Source organism: Hyla sarda, chromosome 8 (assembly GCF_029499605.1).
Source record: "Hyla sarda isolate aHylSar1 chromosome 8, aHylSar1.hap1, whole genome shotgun sequence".
Taxonomy (NCBI): domain Eukaryota; kingdom Metazoa; phylum Chordata; class Amphibia; order Anura; family Hylidae; genus Hyla; species Hyla sarda.
This window is the reverse complement of record NC_079196.1, coordinates 182,622,104-182,647,462: the sequence shown is the minus strand read 5'-3', so window position 1 is coordinate 182,647,462 and position 25,359 is coordinate 182,622,104. Positions and strand designations below refer to the sequence as shown.

Genomic DNA, 25,359 nt, shown 5'->3' with positions numbered 1-25,359 from the left:
GGCCGCCAGGAAAAAACTAATTCTGGGCATATTGGCCCTTTAAATTTAGCAATGTCGGCGCCCTAAGGAAAGGGGACTCGCGTGGCAGCACAGCAGAGCAGGAGACGGGCGGGGACCAGTGGGAGGTGAGGAGATGCCTGGGGCGCGCATGCGGGAGCCCCTGAAGTCCCGGAGCCCCCGAAACAGATAGTAGGGGTGCGCTCACGGCCGGACAGCGCCCTGGACATGCATGTGGGCATGTCCCACACTGCGAGTCCCTGAGCACCAGGAGACAGGGGAGAGGGAGCACTCATGGCCATTCATTCTGGCCAGAGCGCTGCCCATAAGAGTCCGATTAGCTTTTTTTTTCTTCTTAAGCCTGCCTTGCCCATCACATACTGTACAGCCATCTTTAATCTGGATTGGTTAACTATGCAGTTAGTTTCCATAAAATGGGAAAAATATCAGTTTCTATAATGTTCATAAGAAAAAAATTTGTCAGAGAAGTCATCCCCTGAAAAAAAAAGTTGAATGGCCACTGTCACTGGAGATCTAAGTGTTCAGACCTCCACCAATCAGAAGAACGAGCCGGGAGAAGTTTGTGCTCAGTGGGTTCTCTCCCGGATCCGTATTATGCGATCGAGACAAACTCACAATGTAAGTCTATAGAGCATGTCTTGATCATGTGACACAGTGCAGGGAGAGGAGCCCGTAGCAGTACAGACTTATCCGGTTAGTTCCCCTGATCGGAAGAGGTCAGAACACTCATCCCGATCAAAACTTTTGACATGTCGCTAGGGTATGTCAAAAGTTTTTTCAAACTGAGATCATAAAACAAGTGTAGTTGGTATCTACTATACTGTACTTTTTTTTTTTTTTTTTTTACTTTACTCATTGACAAAAAAAATAATGCTTCAAAAAAGAATTGTTGGAATCGCATAAAATTTTACATGTGTGAGCATAATGATGATAGATGTAGTGATTTAATATTAGATCAAAAGGATAAGTTTATTGGGAATAACTGTACAATTGAAAAATGGCTCTAGAATCCTGTTGGGTCGACTCTAGCCTTGATACAATATTACACATAGATGGGCATGGAGGCATACAGGTTCTGTATGGAATCCTGTCGCACATTTGCCCACAGATGTTGCAGATCCTGCACACTCGTATGTTGTTGAAGCTAGCTAGCTGGGATGCTTAATAAGTGCCATGACACCAAATTTTCTTTTGCTAAGTGCCTGAAAAGGGTCTGTGCAGAAACGGGTGTGTAATGAAGCTGCCACCTGTGTATGGATGGTAGACAAGGAAACTGTGGGAGCTATTTGTCATGTCAGTAGATCGAACAATACTATCTCCTGGTGGTCTGTCTGGGCTGCCCAGAGCCTGTTCACTAGGTGTGCCCTACCTTTAGGAGTATTCCGGCTTTATACATCTTATCCCTATCCAAAGGATAGGGGATAAGATGTATGATCGCAGGGGTCCCGCCGCTGGGGACCCTGGCGATCTTCATGCAGCCCCCGGCGTTCTGTGCCGGGCGCTGCCTCTGAGACATGACATCACGGGCCATGCCCCTGTTACGCCGAGCGCTCCGGGTCCCCGCTCCTCCCCGGAGCGCTCGCTACACTCTCTCCGCTGCAGCGCTCCGGTCAGATCCACTGACCCGGGGCGCTGCGATTCTGCTTCCAGCCAGGATGCGAATCGCGATGCGGGTAGCGCCCGCTCGCGATGCGCACCCCGGCTCCCGTACCTGACTCGCTCTCCCTCGGTCCTGTCCCGGCGCGCGCGGCCCCGCTCCCTAGGGCGCGCGCGCGCCGGGTCTTTGCGATTTAAAGGGCCACTGCGCCGCTGATTGGCGCAGTGATTCCAATTAGTGTCTTCACCTGTGCACTTCCCTATATCACCTCACTTCCCCTGCACTTCCCTGCCGGATCTTGTTGCCATTGTGCCAGTGAAAGCGTTCCTTGTATGTTCCTAGCCTGTGTTCCAGACCTCCTGCCGTTGCCCCTGACTACGATCCTTGCTGCCTGCCCCGACCTTCTGCTACGTCCGACCTTGCTTCTGTCTACTCCCTTGTACCGCGCCTATCTTCAGCAGCCAGAGAGGTTGAGCCGTTGCTAGTGGATACGACCTGGTCACTACCGCCGCAGCAAGACCATCCCGCTTTGCGGCGGGCTCTGGTGAAAACCAGTAGTGACTTAGAACCGATCCACTAGCACGGTCCACGCCAATCCCTCTCTGGCACAGAGGATCCACTACCCGCCAGCCGGCATCGTGACAGTAGATCCGGCCATGGATCCCGCTGAAGTTCCTCTGCCAGTTGTCGCTGACCTCACCACGGTGGTCGCCCAGCAGTCACAACAGATAGCGCAACAAGGCCAACAGCTGTCTCAACTGACCGTTATGCTACAACAGTTACTACCACAGCTTCTGCAGTCATCTCCTCCGCCAGCTCCTGCACCTCCTCCGCAGCGAGTGGCCGCTCCTGGGCTACGCCTATCCTTGCCGGATAAATTTGATGGGGACTCTAAGTTTTGCCGTGGCTTTCTTTCCCAATGTTCCCTGCATCTGGAGATGATGTCGGACCTGTTTCCCACTGAAAGGTCTAAGGTGGCTTTCGTAGTCAGCCTTCTGTCCGGAAAAGCCCTGTCATGGGCCACACCGCTCTGGGACCGCAATGACCCCGTCACTGCCTCTGTACACTCCTTCTTCTCGGAAATCCGAAGTGTCTTTGAGGAACCTGCCCGAGCCTCTTCTGCTGAGACTGCCCTGTTGAACCTGGTCCAGGGTAATTCTTCCGTTGGCGAGTATGCCGTACAATTCCGTACTCTTGCTTCAGAATTGTCCTGGAATAATGAGGCCCTCTGCGCGACCTTTAAAAAAGGCCTATCCAGCAACATTAAAGATGTTCTGGCCGCACGAGAAATTCCTGCTAATCTACATGAACTTATTCACCTAGCCACTCGCATTGACATGCGTTTTTCCGAAAGGCGTCAGGAGCTCCGCCAAGATATGGACTCTGTTCGCACGAGGCGTTTCTTCTCCTCGGCTCCTCTCTCCTCTGGTCCCCTGCAATCTGTTCCTGTGCCTCCCGCCGTGGAGGCTATGCAGGTCGACCGGTCTCGCCTGACACCTCAAGAGAGGACACGACGCCGCATGGAGAACCTCTGCCTGTACTGTGCTAGTACCGAACACTTCCTGAGGGATTGTCCTATCCGTCCTCCCCGCCTGGAAAGACGTACGCTGACTCCGCACAAAGGTGAGACAGTCCTTGATGTCTACTCTGCTTCTCCACGTCTTACTGTGCCTGTGCGGATGTCTGCCTCTGCCTTCTCCTTCTCTACCGTGGCCTTCTTGGACTCTGGATCTGCAGGAAATTTTATTTTGGCCTCTCTCGTCAACAGGTTCAACATCCCAGTGACCAGTCTCGCCAGACCCCTTTACATCAATTGTGTAAACAATGAAAGATTGGACTGTACCATACGCTTCCGCACGGAGCCCCTTCTAATGAGCATCGGATCTCATCACGAGAGGATTGAACTTTTGGTCCTCCCCAATTGCACCTCGGAAATTCTCCTTGGACTTCCCTGGCTTCAACTCCATTCCCCAACCCTGGATTGGTCCACTGGGGAGATCAAGAGTTGGGGGCCCTCTTGTTCCAAGGACTGTCTAAGACCGGTTCCCAGTAACCCTTGCCGTGACTCTGTGGTTCCCTCAGTAACCGGTCTCCCTAAGGCCTATATGGACTTCGCGGATGTTTTCTGCAAAAAACAAGCTGAGACTCTACCTCCTCACAGGCCTTATGATTGCCCTATCGACCTCCTCCCGGGTACTACTCCACCCCGGGGCAGAATTTATCCTCTCTCTGCCCCAGAGACTCTTGCCATGTCTGAGTATGTCCAGGAAAATTTAAAAAAGGGCTTTATCCGTAAATCCTCCTCTCCTGCCGGAGCTGGATTTTTCTTTGTGTCCAAAAAAGATGGCTCCCTACGTCCTTGCATTGACTACCGCGGTCTTAATAAAATCACGGTTAAGAACCGCTACCCCCTACCCCTCATCTCTGAACTCTTTGATCGCCTCCAAGGTGCCCACATCTTTACTAAATTGGACTTAAGAGGCGCCTATAACCTCATCCGCATCAGAGAGGGGGATGAGTGGAAAACGGCGTTTAACACCAGAGATGGACACTTTGAGTATCTGGTCATGCCCTTTGGCCTGTGCAACGCCCCTGCTGTCTTCCAAGACTTTGTCAATGAAATTTTTCGTGATCTGCTATACTCCTGTGTTGTTGTATATCTGGACGATATCCTAATTTTCTCTGCCAATCTAGAAGAACACCGCCAGCATGTCCGTATGGTTCTTCAGAGACTTCGTGACAATCAACTCTATGCCAAAATTGAGAAATGTCTGTTTGAATGCCAATCTCTTCCTTTTCTAGGATATTTGGTCTCTGGCCAGGGACTACAAATGGATCCAGACAAACTCTCTGCCGTCTTAGATTGGCCACGCCCCTCCGGACTCCGTGCTATCCAACGCTTTTTGGGGTTCGCCAATTATTACAGGCAATTTATTCCACATTTTTCTACCGTTGTGGCTCCTATCGTGGCTTTAACCAAAAAAAATGCCGATCCCAAGTCGTGGCCTCCTCAAGCGGAAGACGCCTTTAAACGACTCAAGTCTGCCTTTTCTTCGGCTCCCGTGCTCTCCAGACCTGACCCTTCCAAACCCTTCCTATTGGAGGTTGATGCCTCCTCAGTGGGAGCTGGAGCTGTTCTTTTACAAAAAAATTCTTCCGGGCATGCTGTCACTTGTGGTTTTTTTTCTAGGACCTTCTCTCCGGCGGAGAGGAACTACTCCATCGGGGATCGAGAGCTTCTAGCCATTAAATTAGCACTTGAGGAATGGAGGCATCTGCTGGAGGGATCAAGATTTCCAGTTATTATTTACACCGACCACAAGAACCTCTCCTACCTCCAGTCTGCCCAACGGCTGAATCCTCGCCAGGCCCGGTGGTCTCTGTTCTTTGCCCGATTTAATTTTGAGTTTCACTTTCGTCCTGCCGATAAGAACATTAGGGCCGATGCTCTCTCTCGTTCCTCGGATGCCTCAGAAGTTGAACTCTCTCCGCAACACATCATTCCACCTGACTGCCTGATCTCCACTTCTCCAGCCTCCATCAGGCAAACTCCTCCAGGAAAGACCTTTGTTTCTCCACGCCAATGCCTCGGAATCCTCAAATGGGGTCACTCCTCCCATCTCGCTGGTCATGTGGGCATCAAGAAATCTGTGCAACTCATCTCCCGCTTCTATTGGTGGCCGACTCTGGAGACGGATGTTGTGGACTTTGTGCGAGCCTGCACTATCTGTGCCCGGGATAAGACTCCTCGCCAGAAGCCCGCTGGTTTTCTTCATCCCCTGCCTGTCCCCGAACAGCCTTGGTCTCTGATTGGTATGGATTTTATTACTGATTTACCCCCTTCCCGTGGCAACACTGTTATTTGGGTGGTCGTTGATCGATTCTCCAAAATGGCACATTTCATCCCTCTTCCTGGTCTTCCTTCAGCGCCTCAGTTGGCTAAACAATTTTTTGTACACATTTTTCGTCTTCACGGATTGCCTACGCAGATCGTCTCGGATAGAGGCGTCCAATTCGTGTCTAAATTCTGGAGGGCTCTCTGTAAACAACTCAAGATTAAATTAAATTTTTCTTCTGCATATCATCCCCAGTCCAATGGACAAGTAGAAAGAATTAACCAAGTCTTGGGTGATTATTTGCGACATTTTGTTTCCTCCCGCCAGGATGACTGGGCAGATCTCCTTCCATGGGCCGAATTCTCGTATAACTTCAGAGTCTCTGAATCTTCCTCCAAATCCCCATTTTTCGTGGTGTACGGCCGTCACCCTCTTCCCCCCCTCCCTACCCCCTTGCCCTCTGGTCTGCCCGCTGTGGATGAAATTTCTCGTGACCTTTCCATTATATGGAGAGAGACCCAAAATTCTCTCCTACAGGCTTCATCACGCATGAAGAGGTTCGCGGATAAGAAAAGAAGAGCTCCTCCCGTTTTTTCCCCTGGAGACAAGGTATGGCTCTCCGCTAAATATGTCCGCTTCCGTGTCCCTAGCTACAAGTTGGGCCCACGCTATCTTGGTCCTTTCAAAATTTTGTGTCAAATTAATCCTGTCTCTTACAAACTTCTTCTTCCTCCTTCTCTTCGTATCCCTAATGCCTTTCACGTCTCTCTTCTTAAACCACTCTTCCTCAACCGTTTTTCTCCCAAATCTGTTCCTCCCACTCCTGTTTCCGGCTCCTCGGACATCTTCTCTGTCAAAGAGATCTTAGCCTCTAAAAAGGTCAGAGGGAAAACTTTTTTTCTAGTGGACTGGGAGGGTTGTGGTCCTGAAGAGAGATCCTGGGAACCTGAGGACAACATCCTAGATAAAAGTCTGCTCCTCAGGTTCTCAGGCCCTAAAAAGAGGGGGAGACCCAAGGGGGGGGGTACTGTTACGCCGAGCGCTCCGGGTCCCCGCTCCTCCCCGGAGCGCTCGCTACACTCTCTCCGCTGCAGCGCTCCGGTCAGATCCACTGACCCGGGGCGCTGCGATTCTGCTTCCAGCCGGGATGCGATTCGCGATGCGGGTAGCGCCCGCTCGCGATGCGCACCCCGGCTCCCGTACCTGACTCGCTCTCCCTCGGTCCTGTCCCGGCGCGCGCGGCCCCGCTCCCTAGGGCGCGCGCGCGCCGGGTCTTTGCGATTTAAAGGGCCACTGCGCCGCTGATTGGCGCAGTGATTCCAATTAGTGTCTTCACCTGTGCACTTCCCTATATCACCTCACTTCCCCTGCACTTCCCTGCCGGATCTTGTTGCCATTGTGCCAGTGAAAGCGTTCCTTGTATGTTCCTAGCCTGTGTTCCAGACCTCCTGCCGTTGCCCCTGACTACGATCCTTGCTGCCTGCCCCGACCTTCTGCTACGTCCGACCTTGCTTCTGTCTACTCCCTTGTACCGCGCCTATCTTCAGCAGCCAGAGAGGTTGAGCCGTTGCTAGTGGATACGACCTGGTCACTACCGCCGCAGCAAGACCATCCCGCTTTGCGGCGGGCTCTGGTGAAAACCAGTAGTGACTTAGAACCGATCCACTAGCACGGTCCACGCCAATCCCTCTCTGGCACAGAGGATCCACTACCCGCCAGCCGGCATCGTGACAGCCCCGTAGTGACATCACACCACGCCCTTCAATTCATGTCTATGGGAGGGGTGTGACATCACTTAGGGTTGTGGCCATGACGTCACGTCCCCGTCTGGGAGGAAGTACCCGGCACAGAATTCCGGGGGCTGCACCGAGATCGTGGGGGTCCCTAAAAGCTTGGTCAGAACAGCCTAGATGGCAAGCAATCTGTCAAAACAACCAACTTTCTTTTCTCAGTCCAATGATGCACACCTTCTCAAAGTCTATTAACAGAGAAAGATGTCTTATAGTTTGTTGTAGAGGCATGTCTAGCAGTCAAACATCTCTTACCAAGAGGGACATTACCCAAAAGTATCCTCTGAAAGCATTTCTATAGGGTAGTGGAGGAGGCATTTATACACTTTCATGGGGCAAGATCCAGTGTCTAATCAGATTGGAAAAACAATAAAAAGCAGAAACGCTAAAAAACGGTGTACACCAAATATATAAAAAAATCTTTATTAGAAATACAAAGGCTAGACACGCATTTAAAAACACTAAATATGGTTCCACATGAACCTGAACCACAGACAGGAGGGGCCTTTTAGAGCCCTACCAGGGCGCCTGCCCTCAGCACCCCTGAGTAAGTTGGCCAGAGGCGACGGAACGTGTGGGGTTTAGGGGGGCCTGTCCGGTATTTGTATACATCTCTTTCTTCTGATCTGGTCCTCCTTCCATTATAGTGAGAGATTTTGTATATACAATTTTTTGCTATGGATTAAGTTACATCACATATGGGATATTGCAATATTTGACTAATTCATTTGAAATGTTTCACTTTTTTTTCCATATGCAAATTTATAAATGTTGTGTATATATTGTGATTTCAGTTCTTTTTTTTTTTTGTTTTTTTTTTTTATATCAAGAGGGCAGGCACCCCGGGAGGGCTCTAAAGGCCCCCACTGTCTGTGGTTCAGGTTCATGTGGAAACATTTTAAGTGTTTTTAAATGTGTGTCTAGCCTATGTATTTCTAATTTAAAAAAAATTGTAATATCTATTTTTTGTACGTTTTTGGTGTGCACCGTTTTTTAGTGTGTCTACTTTTTCTTGTTTTTCCAAACTGGTATACGATTGAAACACTTTGGTGGCACCCGATTAAAAAAATTTTTCTATGATGTCCAGTGTCTTATCACTGTACACCTGTAATCATTTACATATCTGCCTGAGATATAATCTGATATTTCTATCTGGATTCACAAATTTTTGGGTGCACTAATGACTAATGGGTGTAGTAATGACCTTTTTTTTTTGCCAATGAGAGTATATCTTGCCTTTGGTACCTTATTTGACTACTCTTCATCTAGCTTGACAACTATGAGACAATTTAACTCACTAGGTGACCAAAGTAGCCTAGAGAACTAGTTGGAACTAAAGAAGCAATACAAATCTGACAGTGATCAATATGCGAGGTTAACTGAAATATTCTCTCACCCAAAAGAGAAAGGAAAAGTTAAATAGGATAAAAATATTATTTTTCAGTCCTCAGCATACCACCTATTACAAAATAGATTTATGATAGGATGTCTGTTCCCTTTTGAGTCCTAAATTTTGTAAAAGGGAACAGACATCCTATTATACATCTATTTTGTAATAGGTGGTATTCTGGGAACTAAAGAAGCAACTGGAGAATCTTCAGTCATTTAAAGGGGTTGTTAAAAATGAAAAAAGTGCATATTTTGTTTCCATCCTGAAACAGAGCCATTCTTGCCCATGTTTTAGGTATTTCTTAAAGGGGTATTCCAGGGAAAAAACTTTTTTTTTATATATTTATCAACTGGCTCCAGAAAGTTAAATAGATTTGTAAATTACTTCTATTAAAAAATCTTAATCCTTTCTGTACTTATGAGCTTCTGAAGTTAAGGTTGTTCTTTTCTGTCTAAATTCTAAACTGGGCGTTTCCCAAGACAGGTGTCATCAGAGAGGATTTAGACAGAAAAGAACAACCTTAACTTCAGAATCTCATAAGTACTGAAAGGATTAAGATTTTTTAATAGAAGTACTGTATACCACGCACCTGCCTATAACACACACCCTCATTTTACCAAGGATATTTAGGTAAAAAAAGTTTAGGCAGGCCTCCGGCGTGCGTCCCCTGCGTCGTTGCTATGCACGGCGCGGCGCACTGACGTCATGCGCCGCGCCGTGCAGCGCATAGCAACGACGCAGGGGACGCACGCCGGAGGCCTGCAGCAGCGCGGACCCGACCCCGGCAACAGGCAATTATGCCACCGGGGATGGGGGGAGGCAACAGAGAAGGGGCAGCGGCACCCATTGCCGGCGCCGCTGCCCCTTCTCTCCCCCTGGCTGTCGGCGCCGCTTCTCTCCCCCTGGCTATCGGCGCCGGCAATGGGGCGCCGGCACCGATAGTCAGGGGGACAGAACGGGCAGCGGCGCCGATAGCCAGGGGGAGAGAAGGGCCGGCAGCAGGGCTCTAGACCCCAGGAAAGGCAGGGGGAGAGAAGCGGGCAGCGACGGCCTCTCTCCCCCTGCCTTTCCTGGGGATGTATCGGCGTATAACACACACATAGACTTTAGGCTAAAAATTTTAGCCTAAAAAGTGCGTGTTATACGCCGATAAATACGGTAATTTACAAGTCTGTTTAACTTTCTGGAACTAGTTGATATATATAAAAAAGTTTTTTCCTGGATAACCCCTTTAACCATGGACACTGGATATTTAAGGCTCTATTACATCACCAGAGTGCTTGATCCCTATTCCTTGTCTGCAGCCCTGAACTTCTGACTTGACCTTCTGCCTATTACTTGATTGCTCACCTACCTGCTAAATTGGACTTTACACTCACATCCTGGTAGTGACTCTTGGCTGTTCTGGTTTTGTACTGATCCGCTCTTGATTTTTATATTCTGGTGTCTCCCTGGTTAACCCCTTGTTTGCCTGTGTGTTGCTGACCACCCTTGACACTCTGTGCACCTTAACGCCCTGTGCACATAGCGGTGTGTAGGGACCATCGCCCAGATGGGGGCAGCCATTTAATGTGGATCATTCAAGGAGGTAGGGAAAGTGGTTTAGGGCAAGCTCCAGTCTGCACTGGTCTCTACCTGATGCGACAGTGAAAATATGATGATAGCTGGCTGTTAAACATCATGGTGGCAGGGTTATGCTGATTGATAGTATGGGAGGAAGGTTTTCACTGGTTTTCCAATGGGCCGAACTGTGTAAGTGTGTAATTTCCTGGCAACAAATCACTGCTCATGATGATGTATATAGGTGCCATGTTTTGCCCTTGGCCACAGTGAATGTTCTTGCTGCTTTTCAAGAAACTATATGAAAGTTAATGCTGGAAGAGGCTGCTTCATGTAGGTATATAAGAACAGGAGAGTGGAAGGACTGGGCAAAAAGGCTAGGCCACAGTTGCCCAAGGTGAGAGCAGAGCTTACCAGTGAGTCAGAGAATGGGTTCAGCATTGGTCTCCACAAAAGTGAAAGTTAACAACCAGCCTGCTTAGACAGCCAAGCATGGGCCTAACCAAAGACTTTGAAGTGTACTTTACATTACCAACAGCAACCATCCACCAGTTGCCAGCCAAAGACTGTTATATCGTTAAATTGCCATAAACTGTGTACTGTCATACTTGCTTTGCCTGAAGAATTTTTAGTATACTTTTATTTAATATGAGGCTACGTCTGTGTTGTGGTCATTACCAGTCGGAGTGACTTATACCATCCACCCCCTGCCTAGTCTCCTACCACAGCAAGGCCTGACTTCTTACACACATGGTCTGTGTCTGGTATTACAGCACATCTCTAGTCAAATTATTTCTTATCTTGGACTGTCTTAATAAGTGTGTGGTTTGGGTCAATTCTTTCTCTTAGTGTCAAGGCACCCGGTCCTTTCTTGTTCTTGCTTTATGTATTCCTCCTCCTCAGTCCATCTCCATGCTTATTTGTCCCCATGTTCTTAGTTCTCTTCTCCTTTTGTTGTTTTCCCACCTCCCATCACTTAAATCCAGAACCATCATTTCTATACTACACTTGTTCTGACCTTCAGTATGTTTTTATTCTCCATTTCCCTCCCACACTCATCTCCTCTTTACGACTTCTCATCCCGCCTACTAACACTTTTTTTCTTCTTCTAAAAACCTTGTCTATTGTCCTTACCCATTATTCTACATATATATGAAGGATTCTGTGGTATAATCTAGGAGCAAGCGCATACTTGGCCATTGCTACGCAACTATCTCACTGTAATCAAATGTAATCTAATATATCAGTGGGTCTGGAATGTCAGTGCAGAACACGCACAGTCTGCCTCGCATTGATCACCAAAGACAATGATTGTAAGTATTCCTATAGCATCTAAAATATCTCAGAATGTCATCGATTACATTATTATTTACTATCGTCCATCTATATTGTATAGATTTATTACGTGCTTGTTTCCTAATAATGAGGAGATTTAAATTAATTTGATGAATCTACTATTGTATATTTAAAAAAATAGGTAGAACATCGTATTCATTGTGTGCCAACTTAGTAGATCACTTGTCTAAAATGTGTCCAAATCCTGTTATCCTATTACTCTTTAAGAAACTATGTATTTTAGTAAGCAGAGTAAAAGGGTGTATATGATCGTATGATTGGCAAGGAGCTTGGCTGCCTATTTTTATAATGCAGCTTAGTATCTTATTGATCACAATATACTGTAGCTACATAAGGTTTGGGATCAGATACACATTCAGCTTGGATTCAGACTTTCTACCCTGTTGTTTTTAAAGTAGGTGGGTCCTCCTGGCATATAAAATGTACAGAACCTGGTAATCTCTATATTTTATAGCAATTTTTATAGCAAGACATTCAGATGCTGGTGTTAAGGAAAAAAGAGTTAGAGACAGTTATAACTGTGAAGATATGATTATTTAGTCTTCAATTTATATTGTTGTAGTCATTTATGTTTATTATTATGCCATTTTTTGTGTGCAATAGATGATGCTATTATCATGTCAATATTTGCAACCGTAACTGTTATTATTACATTGTACAGTTAATTGTATCTATAGTATTTGTAGTACATATTACTATTATTATAATTATAAATATTATTATTAGAATAAATGATTATTTATTCTTAGAGAGTATAGTTGTCTTGTTTATCGAAATCCACACTTCTATGGCATATAATCATTTTTTTAGTGGAAGGATTTCTGGCATTTGGTTTGTAGTTCTCATGTGTTGGTTGCTTATGAAAACTTTGGGCTATCTACATTTGTCTTACTGTTTTGCCTATTTGGTTGCCATTTGAAGCAAGCTGTGGAGACTTTACCATAGATAACAAAACCAATATGTTATGATGACATCCATATGGAGAAATCCATTTTGGTGTCTAGCTGGTTTGGGGTTCCCTGGTTTGAAGAAGTTTGGCAAACAATGGTTTCTTATGGCAGATTGTGGACAACTGTTAAATAGGCACTGTCATTAAACATGAATTTTAATATTTCATTCCTTGTGCCAAATAAATAACTTATGTAATAATAATAATAAAAAAATGTTATGTTAGTTTTTCTGCTGTATACTTCTGGCCACCAGGGGTCTCCCTTCTTGGCCAGAAAACATTCCGTCTGGTCAAAATCTCAGATTTTGGTCTCCTGCTTCTAATGGCAGGAGTTAAACTCAAAATGTGTTTCCCTGCACTGAGCCTGATTGACAGATGCAAATAACCTCACTAACAGCTGCAAAGAGCCTCACTAAAAGAAGAAGCACAGACTGAAAGCTGCTGCACAGAGCTTGAGGTCTTCTATTCATCACAGTGCTGCAACAATGTGAGGGCGGAAGTGGTCCCCTAGCAGGCTTCAGTGATGCCTGCTGGGAAACGCCCACCTTCTTCTGTTGGAAGATTTCACTATGTGAGGAAGAATAAAGGTAGGATACACAGCTTTTTAAAGCTGTGACATTTTTTTTTTATGGTGAAAGGAGTGTAAGGAGTAGTTAGGGAACATAGCCTGAGTTAGTTTAGAAAAGTTTATTTAGTGACAGGTACTCTTTAAGGCTTGTTGTTCGTCATAGCTTGCTTGGGTCATAGGTTACTAACCCTCAAATTCAGTCCACACATTATGATAAATACAGTAGGGGACATTTTCCAAACTCAGTGTGATTTTTGCACCACTTTTTTACCAAGTTGCGCACGAGCAAAACTCGATAAAAAGTGATGCAAAAAGCCCTCTACATTTTGAATTAAAGGACAACTGCAACTTAATAAACACTTATCCCCTATCTACAAGATAGGGGATAAGTGTTTGATCGTGGGGGGTCCGACCGCTGGGACCCCCCACGATCTCCTGTACGGGTCCGTGGCTATGCCGCGGCTCTCCCGTGCAGAGGGCATACCTGCTGAAGCATGATGTTGCGGCCGGCACGCCTCCTCCATGCTTCTCTATGGGAGAGGCGAGGAGGCAGCGTTTGTGCCTCCCGGGTCCCCATAGAACTATATGGGGATGGGGAGGAGACAGGTTGTCACCATCGACCTCTAGGTCGACGCTATGCGCCTTAGTGCTCACTATGAGTGCTAATGGCGGCGCCCCGTTAGGGAGATCTCGGGGGGTCCCAGCGGTCGGATCTTGTAGATAAGGGATAAGTGTATATTGCGCTGCAGTTGTCCTTTAAATTTACATCAATGAAATAAATGTTTAAATGATTTCCCTCAGTTTTGCAAAAGTGGGCGTAGTGTCAGATTAAGTCTATATTGCAGGACATTTTTAAAGGCTGATACTCGTGTCTACTCTGCTTCCTTTGTAATGGGGTAAACTATAAGAAATTGTGTTTTTTTTAATTTTTTATTTGTCCTATGTTATGTATTGTATGTTTAATCCCTTAAAGGGGTACTCTGGCCCTAATACATCTTATCCCCTATCCAATGGATAGGGGATAAGTTGTATTATCGCGGGGGTCCCGCCGCTGGGGATCTGTAATTGTGCATCCACCGTGACATCACGATACTCCGGTCCCGTGGTCGTCACGTTAAACACTCGGAGCCTCCAGCACTACGGAGAGCTCACAAAGGTGGGGGCACAATGACAGATTGCAGGGGTCCCCAGCGGCGGGACCCCCGCGTTAATACATCTTATCCCATATACTTTGGATAGGGGATAAGTTATATTAGGGCCGGAGTACTCCTTTAATGACGCAGCTATTTTTTTTGGCGTTTTTCCTCCTCACATTTTAAAATCTATAACTCTGTTAATTTATCACCTACATATCCATATATGGGCTTGTTGTTTGCCCAACATTTGCAATTTGTAATGACATCACTCATTTTATCACAAAATTTATGGCGAGGCCAAAAAAAAGAATATAATCTGTGGGGCTAACATAAAAAAAAATAATAATAAATAATAATAATAATAATAATATAAACACTATATTATGAACTTCACTAACTTCACAGCCCCTGTAGCATAGTCAAATAAAACAATTCCCGGAATGATTAAGTTAAACTGACATTTCATCTTTATTCTGTAGTACAATATGATTGCAGTGATACACAATTTATATAGGTTTTGTTTTATTTTACTACTTATTTTGCTATTTCTTATTCTGACCTCTTTTTCCGCAAACTGTATGTGGGCAAGTTTTTTGCGCCGTAATATGTAGTTTTTGTTTTTATGGGACCTTTTGATCGCTTTTTATAAAAAATTTTCAAGTGTATGAAGTGATCAAAAATCAGCAATTCTGAACTTAGGTATTTTTTTAATTTAAAGTTATGGGGACTATTACGTGCAATTGTTAAATTGCAAATACTGTTTAATGCTATGATATAGCATTGATCAGTATTATCGGCGCTCTGCTTCTCCAGCCTGCCAAATCAGCCTGCAGAAACAGAATCTAAATCGGACGGCATGGAGACAGGTAGGGACCCTCCAGCCATCACGTCAGCTGATCGGGACCCTGTGACCCTTTACTAAAAGACCAACAAAAGTTTCACTGGCCTTCAAAGTTCATTGCGGGATTTAAGGGGTTTTAGCCTTGCAGTGGTGATTGCCGCTGTCGGCTACTAGCTGTGGCCCTTGGCTATCAATACCAGCCGGGGGCCGCCTGGTGGGGAATGGGATCACATCACAGTCCTGCCCCAAAGCAGATCCCCCACCCAGGGGGAGGTCTAAAGGGGTACTCTGGTGGGAAACTATTTTTTTTTTAATCAACTGGTGCCAGAAAGTTAAAAAGATTTGTAAATTACTTCAAAATCTTAATCCTTCCAATACTTAACTGCTGTATACTACAGAGGAAGGTCTTTTCTTTTTGAATTTCTTTTCTGTCTGACCACAATGCTCTCTGTTGACACCTCTGTCCATGTCAGGAACTGTCCAGAGCAGGAGAGGTTTGCTATTAGGATTTGCTCCTGCTCTGGACAGTTCCTGACATGGACAGAGGTGTCAGCAGAGAGCACTGTGGTCAGACTGAAAAGAACTACTCAACTACCTCTGTTGTATATAGCGGCTGATAAGTACTGGAGGGATAATAGAAGTAATTTACAAATCTGTTTACCTTTCTGACACCAGTTGATTTAAAAAAAAAAAAATAATGTTTATCACTGGAGTACCCCTTTAATGGTGACATAGCAAAGAACTACTATAAGTATTTTTAAACTTTATTTATTTATTCTTAAATAAGGTCAAAACATACCATCTGGTGTGGCTTATTTTGAACTGGAGACATGCATATGTTTCTCAGCAATTTATGTATTTCTTTTTATTTTTTTGGGGTGGGGGGGGATTTTAATTTGTTCACTTAGAATTTGACTAATTTACTAACTTTAAATTTGTTGCGTGTGATTTTCGTTTTCCGTCAAAATGTTCACAAAACCCCAAAGTTTTGCTATGAAAAGTTTTTAAATGAGCTATGAAAACATGGTAAGAAAAAAAGGGTGCGAATAAACTGACCCTAACTTGTATTACAGAGGTTTTTAATTATGCCCCCCCCCCCCCCCCCTACCATTGTATATAAAAATGTTACTGACCAATCCATATGTAAAAAATCCTTGTGGAAATACACTGAATCTGCCGTGTTGCCGAGATGTAAACTGAACTAGACTTTTTTCCCTCCACCCATGATCTGACCCTGAGCAAGTACATGTATTGGTGACGACACATTATGGCGGTCTCTAATAACTCCTGAGCTCTCTCTCTACATGGTGTGAGTCTCATATGACATCATCCCTCTTGTACAAATATCTAATATAAAAGAACTTTTATATAACCTTGCCGATAGGACGAGATGGGCCTCTCTCTCTTTTTCATCAGGAGCGGCTGGGCGAGAGGCTTCTATCTCCTATGATTAGATTTATGCCCACAAGCCCTGCTGGGGATTTGTGTAATAAGGCACTGTACATCCAGAGGAGTGTCTGATTCTTTTACTACAAATGCTGAAGGCACACGGGAGGATTCATCTGTGGTGTCTGATTCCCCGTCTCCCAGGAGAGGTGAGAGGGTCTGCAGCCGTGCCATCCTTTGCAGATGTTTCTATGGTTACAGCCTCAGTCAATTTCTAAGCTAAGATCTGTCCTCTGATGGAAAAACAATACAACAATCACACTTTCCTAACACTGGGAAGCCAGGGCCATCACCAGGTCACAGGTTACAGTCACAATTTCCCAAGACAGAGACACAAAGCCCACCTTGAACCTCCCACCTATTTCCAGCTGATTCGTAGCCTTCTCACCCTTTGCTTACTCACGGATGCCAACATAGTTGACAATGCTACAATATTTCTTTATTCTTTCTTTATGTGTAAATGGCTATTGCGATAAAGTAACAAGTGATTCAGAATATACAGTGGTCCCTCAACATACTATGGTAATCCGTTCCAAACGGACCATCGTTTGTTGAAACCCTCGTTTGTTGAGGGATCCGTGCAATGCAAAGTATAGGACAGTGGTCTGCAACCTGCGGACCTCCAGATGTTGCAAAACTACAACACCCAGCATGCCCGGACAGCCAGCGGCTGTCCGGGCATGCTGGGAGTTGTAGTTTTGCAACATCTGGAGGTCCTCAGGTTGAAGGCCACTGGTAGAGGAAGTTGTACTCACCTGTCCCCGCCGCTCCGGACCGTCACCGCTGCCCGGGATGTCGCCTTCCATCGCTGCCACCGCTTCCCCGGCATCCTCGCTCTCCGTCGCCACCATCACGTCGCACGCCACTACGCACGCTGCTCCTACTGGATGACAGGACGGCGTGCGCAGCGACGTGATGACGACGATGGAGACAAAAGACGATGTAGGGGATCCTGAAGAGGACGCGCCGGAGCCCCGAGGACAGGTAAGTGATCGTCAGCGGACCACACGGGGCACCGTAAACGGCTATCCGGCGGCAGCTGAAGCAGTCTGCACTGCCGGATAGCCGTTTATGCAATGGGCCAGACATAAAAAAGTATCGTATGTTGATGCTGCCTTCAACATGAGATGGCCTCTGAGAGGCCATCGTATGTTGAAATGATCGTATGTCGGGCCATCGTTGGTCGGGGGTCACTATATTGTGATTACTATGTAGATGTGCTATTTGACATAATCACCATATCCATTGTTTCCTTCATTGATAATATTTTTTTTATAACAAAATAATAAAAATTGATTTGAACAGGCAATTTGCACTAATATGTCACACATTAGTCAACTATCTATGTTAGTGGTGCTCATTGAGTTCCTTCAATCTTTACTTTTTTTTTATATATATATATATTATTGTCCTCTTTACATTTAGAGAGGAAAAAACAACAAAGTGATTGTATAACATTGCTCTGCAACTATTTGCTCTTCCAATGTTTGGATACTACAAATCCATGAGTGCCTCTTATTAGTGAGTTTATCCATGGCTGTCATACCTATTGCTGACGGGTTCTTAGAATCTGGGTTGGACTGGCCCATCAGGGTATCTGAGGATCTGTGGGCCCAGGTTCTTTAATGGGCACTGTCATTTGCAAATATCTTTTATATAATGTAGATAATAACATTATGGCCCAGATCTATCAAACTGTGTGAGAGAAAAAGTGGAGTGATTTTCCCCCAAGCAGCCAATCACAGCGCAGCTTTCACTTTACCAGATCTTGTTAGCTGAGCTGTGATTGGTTGCTGTGGAAAAATCGCTCCACTTTTTCTCTCACACAGTTTGATAAATCTGGGTCTATATGTATTCTTGAAATACACATTGGTTAAAAATGTGTATATTTTTGGGTGAAAAAATGCTGTCCCTGCAGCTATTGCCTCTGTGTCTCTGTGTAGAGACAAAATACAGAAAGTGAGGGAAGACAAGTAGGGCTCTGTATACTGAGGACAAGCAGGGCTCTGTGCACTGAAGACAAGCAGGGCTCTGTACACTAAGGACAAGCAGGGCTCTGTACACTGAGGACAAGCAGGATTCTGTACACAGAGGACAAGCAGGACTCTGTACACAGAGGACAAGCAGGACTCTGTACACAGAGGACAAGCAGGGCTCTGTGCACTGAGGACAAGCAGGGCTCTGTGCACTGAGGACAAGCAGGGCTCTGTACACTGAGGACAAGCAGGGCTCTGTACAGTGAGGACAAGCAGGGCTCTGTACAGTGAGGACAAGCGGGGCTCTGTATACTGAGGACAAGCAGGGCTCTGTACACTTAGGACAAGGAGAGCTCTGTACACTGAGGACAAGCAAGGCCCTATACACTGAGGACAAGCAGGGCTCTGTGCACTGAGAACGAGCAGGGCTCCGTACACTGAGGACAAGCGGGGCTCTGTACACTGAGGACAAGCAGGGTTCTGTACACTGAGGACAAGCAGGGCTCTGTACACTGAAAACAAGCAGGGCTCTGTGCACTAAGGACAAGCAAGGCTCTGTGCACTGAGGACAAGCAGGGTTCCGTACACTGAGGGCTAGCAGGGCTCTGTACACAGAGGGAAAGCAGGGCTCTGTACTCTGAGAACAAGCAGGGCTCTGTGCAGTGAGGACAAGCAGGGCCCTATACACTGAGGACAAGCAGGGCTCTTTGCACTGAGGACAAGCAGGGCTCCCTACACTGAGGACAAGTGAGGCTCTGTACACTGAGGACAAGCAGGGCTCTGTACACTGAGGACAAGCAGGGCTCTGTGCACTGAGGACAAGCAGGGCTCTGTGCACTGAGGACAAGTGAGGCTCTGTACACTGAGGACAAGCAGGGCTCTGTACACTGAGGACAAGCAGGGCTCTGTGCACTGAGGACAAGCAGGGCTCTGTACACTGAGGACAAGCAGGGCTCTGTGCACTGAGAACAAGCAGGGCTCCGTACACTGAGAACAAGCAGGGCTCCGTACACTGAGGGCAAGCAGGGCTCTTTACACTGAGGACAAGCAGGGCTCTGTGCACTAAGGACAAGCAGGGCTCTGTGCACTGAGGACAAGCGGGGCTCTGTACACTGAGGACAAGCAGGGCTCTGTACACTGAGGACAAGCAGGGCTCTGTGCACTGAGGACAAGCAGGGCTCTGTGCACTGAGGACAAGCAGGGCTCTATACACTGAGGGCAAGCAGGGCTCTGTGCACTGAGGACAAGCAGGGCTCTGTACACTGAGGTCAAGCAGGGCTCTCTACACTGAGGGCAAGCAGGGCTCTCTACACTGAGAACAAGCAGGGCTCTGTGCACTAAGGACAAGCAGGGCTTTGTGCAGTGAGGACAAGCAAGGCCCTATACACTGAGGACAAGCAGGGCTCTGTGCACTGAGAACAAGCAGGGCTCCGTACACTGAGAACAAGCAGGGCTCTGTACACTGAGGACAAGCAGGGCTCTGTGCACTGAGAACAAGCAGGGCTCCGTACACTGAGAACAAGCAGGGCTCTGTACACTGAGGGCAAGCAGGGCTCTTTACACTGAGGACAAGCAGGGCTCTGTGCACTAAGGACAAGCAGGGCTCTGCGCAGTGAGGACAAGCAGGGCCCTATACACTGAGGACAAGCAGGGCTCTGTGCACTGAGGACAAGCAGGGTTCTGTGCACTGAGGACAAGCGGGGCTCTGTACACTGAGGACAAGCAGGGTTCTGTACACTGAGGACAAGCAGGGCTCTGTACACTGAGGACAAGCAAGGCTCTGTACACTCAGGACAAACAGGTCTCTGTACACTGAGGACAAGCAGGGCTCTGTACACTGAGGACAAGCAGGGCTCTGTACACTGAGGGCAAGCAGGGCTCTGTACACTGAGGACAAGCGGGGCTCTGTACACTGAGGACAAGCAGGGTTCTGTACACTGAGGACAAGCAGGGCTCTGTACACTGAGGACAAGCAGGGCTCTGTGCACTGAGGACAAGCGGGGCTCTGTAAACTGAGAACAAGAAGGGTTCTGTACACTGAGGACAAGCAGGGCTCTGTACACTGAGGACAAGCAGGGCTCTGTACACTGAGAACAAGCAGAGCTTTGTGCACTAAGGACAAGCAGGGCTCTGTGCAGTGAGGACAAGCAAGGCCCTATACACTGAGGAAAAGCAGGGCTCTGTGCACTGAGGACAAGCAGGGCTCTGTACACTGAGGGCAAGCAGGGCTCTCTACACTGAGGGCAAGCAGGGCTCTGTACACTGAGAACAAGCAGGGCTCTGTGCACTAAGGACAAGCAGGGCTTTGTGCAGTGAGGACAAGCAGGGCTACGTACACTGAGGACAAGCAGGGCTCTGTACACTGAAGGCAAGCAGGGCTCTGTACACTCAGAACAAGCAGGGCTCTGTGCACTAAGGACAAGCAGGGCTCTGTACACTGAGGACAAGCAAGGCTCTGTACACTCAGGACAAACAGGTCTCTGTACACTGAGGACAAGCAGGGCTCTGTACACTGAGGACAAGCAGGGCTCTGTACACTGAGGGCAAGCAGGGCTCTGTACACTGAGGACAAGCGGGGCTCTGTACACTGAGGACAAGCAGGGTTCTGTACACTGAGGACAAGCAGGGCTCTGTACACTGAGGACAAGCAGGGCTCTGTGCACTGAGGACAAGCGGGGCTCTGTAAACTGAGGACAAGAAGGGTTCTGTACACTGAGGACAAGCAGGGCTCTGTACACTGAGGACAAGCAGGGCTCTGTACACTGAGAACAAGCAGAGCTTTGTGCACTAAGGACAAGCAGGGCTCTGTGCAGTGAGGACAAGCAAGGCCCTATACACTGAGGAAAAGCAGGGCTCTGTGCACTGAGGACAAGCAGGGCTCTGTACACTGAGGGCAAGCAGGGCTCTCTACACTGAGGGCAAGCAGGGCTCTGTACACTGAGAACAAGCAGGGCTCTGTGCACTAAGGACAAGCAGGGCTTTGTGCAGTGAGGACAAGCAGGGCTACGTACACTGAGGACAAGCAGGGCTCTGTACACTGAAGGCAAGCAGGGCTCTGTACACTCAGAACAAGCAGGGCTCTGTGCACTAAGGACAAGCAGGGCTCTGTACACTGAGGACAAGCAAGGCTCTGTACACTCAGGACAAACAGGTCTCTGTACACTGAGGACAAGCAGGGCTCTGTACACTGAGGACAAGCAGGGCTCTGTACACTGAGGGCAAGCAGGGCTCTGTACACTGAGGACAAGCGGGGCTCTGTACACTGAGGACAAGCAGGGCTCTGTACACTGAGGACAAGCAGGGCTCTGTGCACTGAGGACAAGCGGGGCTCTGTAAACTGAGGACAAGAAGGGTTCTGTACACTGAGGACAAGCAGGGCTCTGTACACTGAGGACAAGCAGGGCTCTGTACACTGAGAACAAGCAGAGCTTTGTGCACTAAGGACAAGCAGGGCTCTGTGCAGTGAGGACAAGCAAGGCCCTATACACTGAGGAAAAGCAGGGCTCTGTGCACTGAGGACAAGCAGGGCTCTGTACACTGAGGGCAAGCAGGGCTCTCTACACTGAGGGCAAGCAGGGCTCTGTACACTGAGAACAAGCAGGGCTCTGTGCACTAAGGACAAGCAGGGCTTTGTGCAGTGAGGACAAGCAGGGCTACGTACACTGAGGACAAGCAGGGCTCTGTACACTGAAGGCAAGCAGGGCTCTGTACACTCAGAACAAGCAGGGCTCTGTGCACTAAGGACAAGCAGGGCTCTGTGCAGTGAGGACAAGCAGGGCCCTATACACTGAGGACAAGCAGGGCTCTGTGCACTGAGGACAAGCAGGGCTCTGTGCACTGAGTACAAGCGGGTCTCTGTACACTGAGGACAAGCAGGGTTCTGTACACTGAGGACAAGCAGGGCTCTGTACACTGAGGACAAGCAGGTCTCTGTACACTGAGGACAAGCAGGGCTCTCTACACTGAGGACAAGCAGGGCTCTGTACAGTGAGGGCAAGCATGGCTCTGTACACTGAGAACAAGCAGGGCTCTGTGCACTGAGGACAAGCAGGGTTCTGTACAGTGAGGACAAGCAGGGCCCTATACACTGAGAACAAGCAGGGCTCTGTGCACTGAGGACAAGCAGGGCTCTGTGCACTGAGGACAAGCAGTGCTCTGTACACTGAGGACAGGCAGGGCTCTGTGCACTGAGGACAAGCAGGGCTCTGTGCACTGAGTACAAGCGGGTCTCTGTACACTGAGGACAAGCAGGGTTCTGTACACTGAGGACAAGCAGGGCTCTGTACACTGAGGACAAGCAGGTCTCTGTACACTGAGGACAAGCAGGGCTCTCTACACTGAGGACAAGCAGGGCTCTGTACAGTGAGGGCAAGCATGGCTCTGTACACTGAGAACAAGCAGGGCTCTGTGCACTGAGGACAAGCAGGGTTCTGTACAGTGAGGACAAGCGGGGCTCTGTACACTGAGGACAAGCAGGGTTCTGTACACTGAGGACAAGCAGGGCTCTGTACACTGAGGACAAGCAGTGCTCTGTACACTGAGGACAGGCAGGGCTCTGTGCACTGAGGACAAGCAGGGTTCTGTAGACTGAGGACAAGCAGGTGTCTGTAGACTGAGGACAAGCAGGGCTCTGTAGACTGAGGACAAGCAGGTGTCTCTACACTGAGGACAAGCAGGGCTCTGTACACTGAGGACAAGCAGGGCTCTGTGCAGTGAGGACAAGCAGGGCTCTGTGCAGTAAGGCTCTATGGCATGCCCCCGCTCACACAGCAGGATGATTGACTAGCCAGTAGCCTGCACAGAGCTCTGCTTGTCCCACACTTCCTGTATTTTGTCTCAGCACAGTCTCACAGGCTGCAGGGACAAAAAAGCATTGTTTACCCAAAAATTTACAATCAATGTATATCACAAATATACTTATAATGGTATTATCTACATTATATAAAAAGTGTTGCTAATGACAGGAACACTTTAAAGGATTTTCACACATTTAGGTTTTTAATTACAACGATTGAGTAAAAACGCAGGAAAAGATCATAAATTAATGACATGTTTAAGGCAAAGATTGAGACTTTGCATTCAGTAATTGCTGTTAAAAACCTGAAGGTGTGAACACAGCCTCACATAACAGCACAGTCCACAGATAACCTCATTTGTGATGACATTGGAGCCAATCACTTGCTATTTGGATCTACTTTTCATGACTTGATTCACAGGTAACCTATTAAATGTTATTGATTGTGGGTGTAACGATATCAACAAAGAATATTATGGAAGTAAAGGGGTTTTTCCATTCCAAGTTATGGCATAATTCTGAATATTGGGCTTCAGTATTTGTGTATTGCTACATCCCCTCTGGTTTTATCCGCTCAGCATCTTTCTTGGCCATGTGGCTATGCAGGGATCATTGAAGGATCACTCAGGGTACTAGACAAGACCCCCGCCAATTGTAAAGTAAGGACACAGCCTAGAGATATAAATCCATTTATAGAAAACACCTCTTTGAAGGTATAAGTACATATGTTTACATAGATGGAGGGATCAGAATCCTATCCTCTAGTGAGCCTAAGGAACCCTAGTCTACCACTGCTTAGAAATTCAGCAATGGCATCTCCATAGGCCAACATAAGATATGGAATCATAGATAGGAGTCATATAAATGACACAGCAGCTTTCAACCTGGCATTGCCCGGTTTGAACTGTCCTGGTAATATGCAAGAGCTATTATTTTGAAATGGGAAAAGTCAATAAAGCCAGGAAGCAGTAAGCCACATCACATCATAGAGATGGAAGGATGAGTGCTACAGTGCATAGCAGCCTCTAGAATCAATCGAATTGCAAGCACTGCTGAATTTCTACCTGAGAAGCCATGGCCCAGGCTTGTGAGCCCATAAACAATGACTAATGTAAACTCGAGTGTAGTAAAGCACACTTCATTGGACTTAAAGGGGTACTCCGGTGGTAATTATTATTTTTTTTAATCAACTGGTGCCAGAAAGTTAAAGGGGTTATCCAGGAAAAAACTTTTTTTTATATATATATATCAACTGGCTCCAGAAAGTTTAACAGATTTGTAAATTACTTCTATTAAAAAATCTTAATCCTTTCAGTACTTATGAGCTTCTGAAGTTAAGGTTGTTCTTTTCTGTCTAAGTCCTCTCTGATGACACGCGTCTCGGGAAACGCCCAGTTTAGAAGCAAATCCCCATAGCAAACTTCTTCTAAACTGGGCGGTTCCCGAGACACGTGTCATCAGAGAGCACTTAGACAGAAAAGAACAACCTTAACTTCAGAAGCTCATAAGTACTGAAAGGATTAAGATTTTTTATTAGAAGTAATTTACAAATCTGTTTAACTTTCTGGAGCGAGTTGATATATATATAAAAAAAAAGTTTTCTTCCTGGAATACCCCTTTAACCCCTTAAGGACACATGACGTTCTCATACGTCTCTATTTCCGAGTCCTTAAGGACACATGACGTATGAGAACGTCATGTGTTTTACCGGCCCCCCGCAACCATCTGGAGCCGAGCCGGTCCCCGATGCCTGCTGAAATCGTTCAGCAGGCATCGGGGCATATCGCCCAGGGGGGTCATTATGACCCCCCATGTCGGCGATGGCCGCAGATCGCTGGACAATTCAGTCCAGCGATCTGCGGCGGATTCCGGGTCAATCGGGTCTCCAGTGACCCGGTGACCCGGAATTATTGGCTGAACAGCCATAGCCAGCAGGGGTGAGGTGGCACTGGTGCCACCTCACGATCGCCCTGATTCGTCGGCCGGATTACCGGCCGACCAATCAGGGCGCCTGCTGCGGGTGTCACTCCCGCAACCCGCTCCGCCCCTCTTCCGGAGGACGTGAGCGGGTGCGGGACGTGCACCCCGGGTGCTGGGGACC

At 47.3% G+C, this 25,359-nt stretch overlaps 1 protein-coding gene across 5 annotated transcripts in view; it reads left to right on the top strand.

The window, feature by feature from the left end:
* Nucleotides 1–25,359, top strand: part of SYT17 (synaptotagmin 17) — a 187,067-nt gene that overhangs the window by 32,316 nt on the left and 129,392 nt on the right. Inside the window, exon 1 of one of the 5 annotated variants that reach the window (XM_056534303.1) lies at nucleotides 11,304–11,504. The exons of 3 other annotated variants lie outside the window; for them this stretch is intronic. In XM_056534303.1, the coding sequence (XP_056390278.1) occupies nucleotides 11,499–11,504 (6 nt within the window). In that variant the 5' untranslated portion in view covers nucleotides 11,304–11,498. Of the gene's footprint in view, nucleotides 1–11,303; nucleotides 11,505–25,359 lie in introns of those variants that run through there. One more of the 5 variants, XM_056534306.1, reaches the window with a different exon arrangement.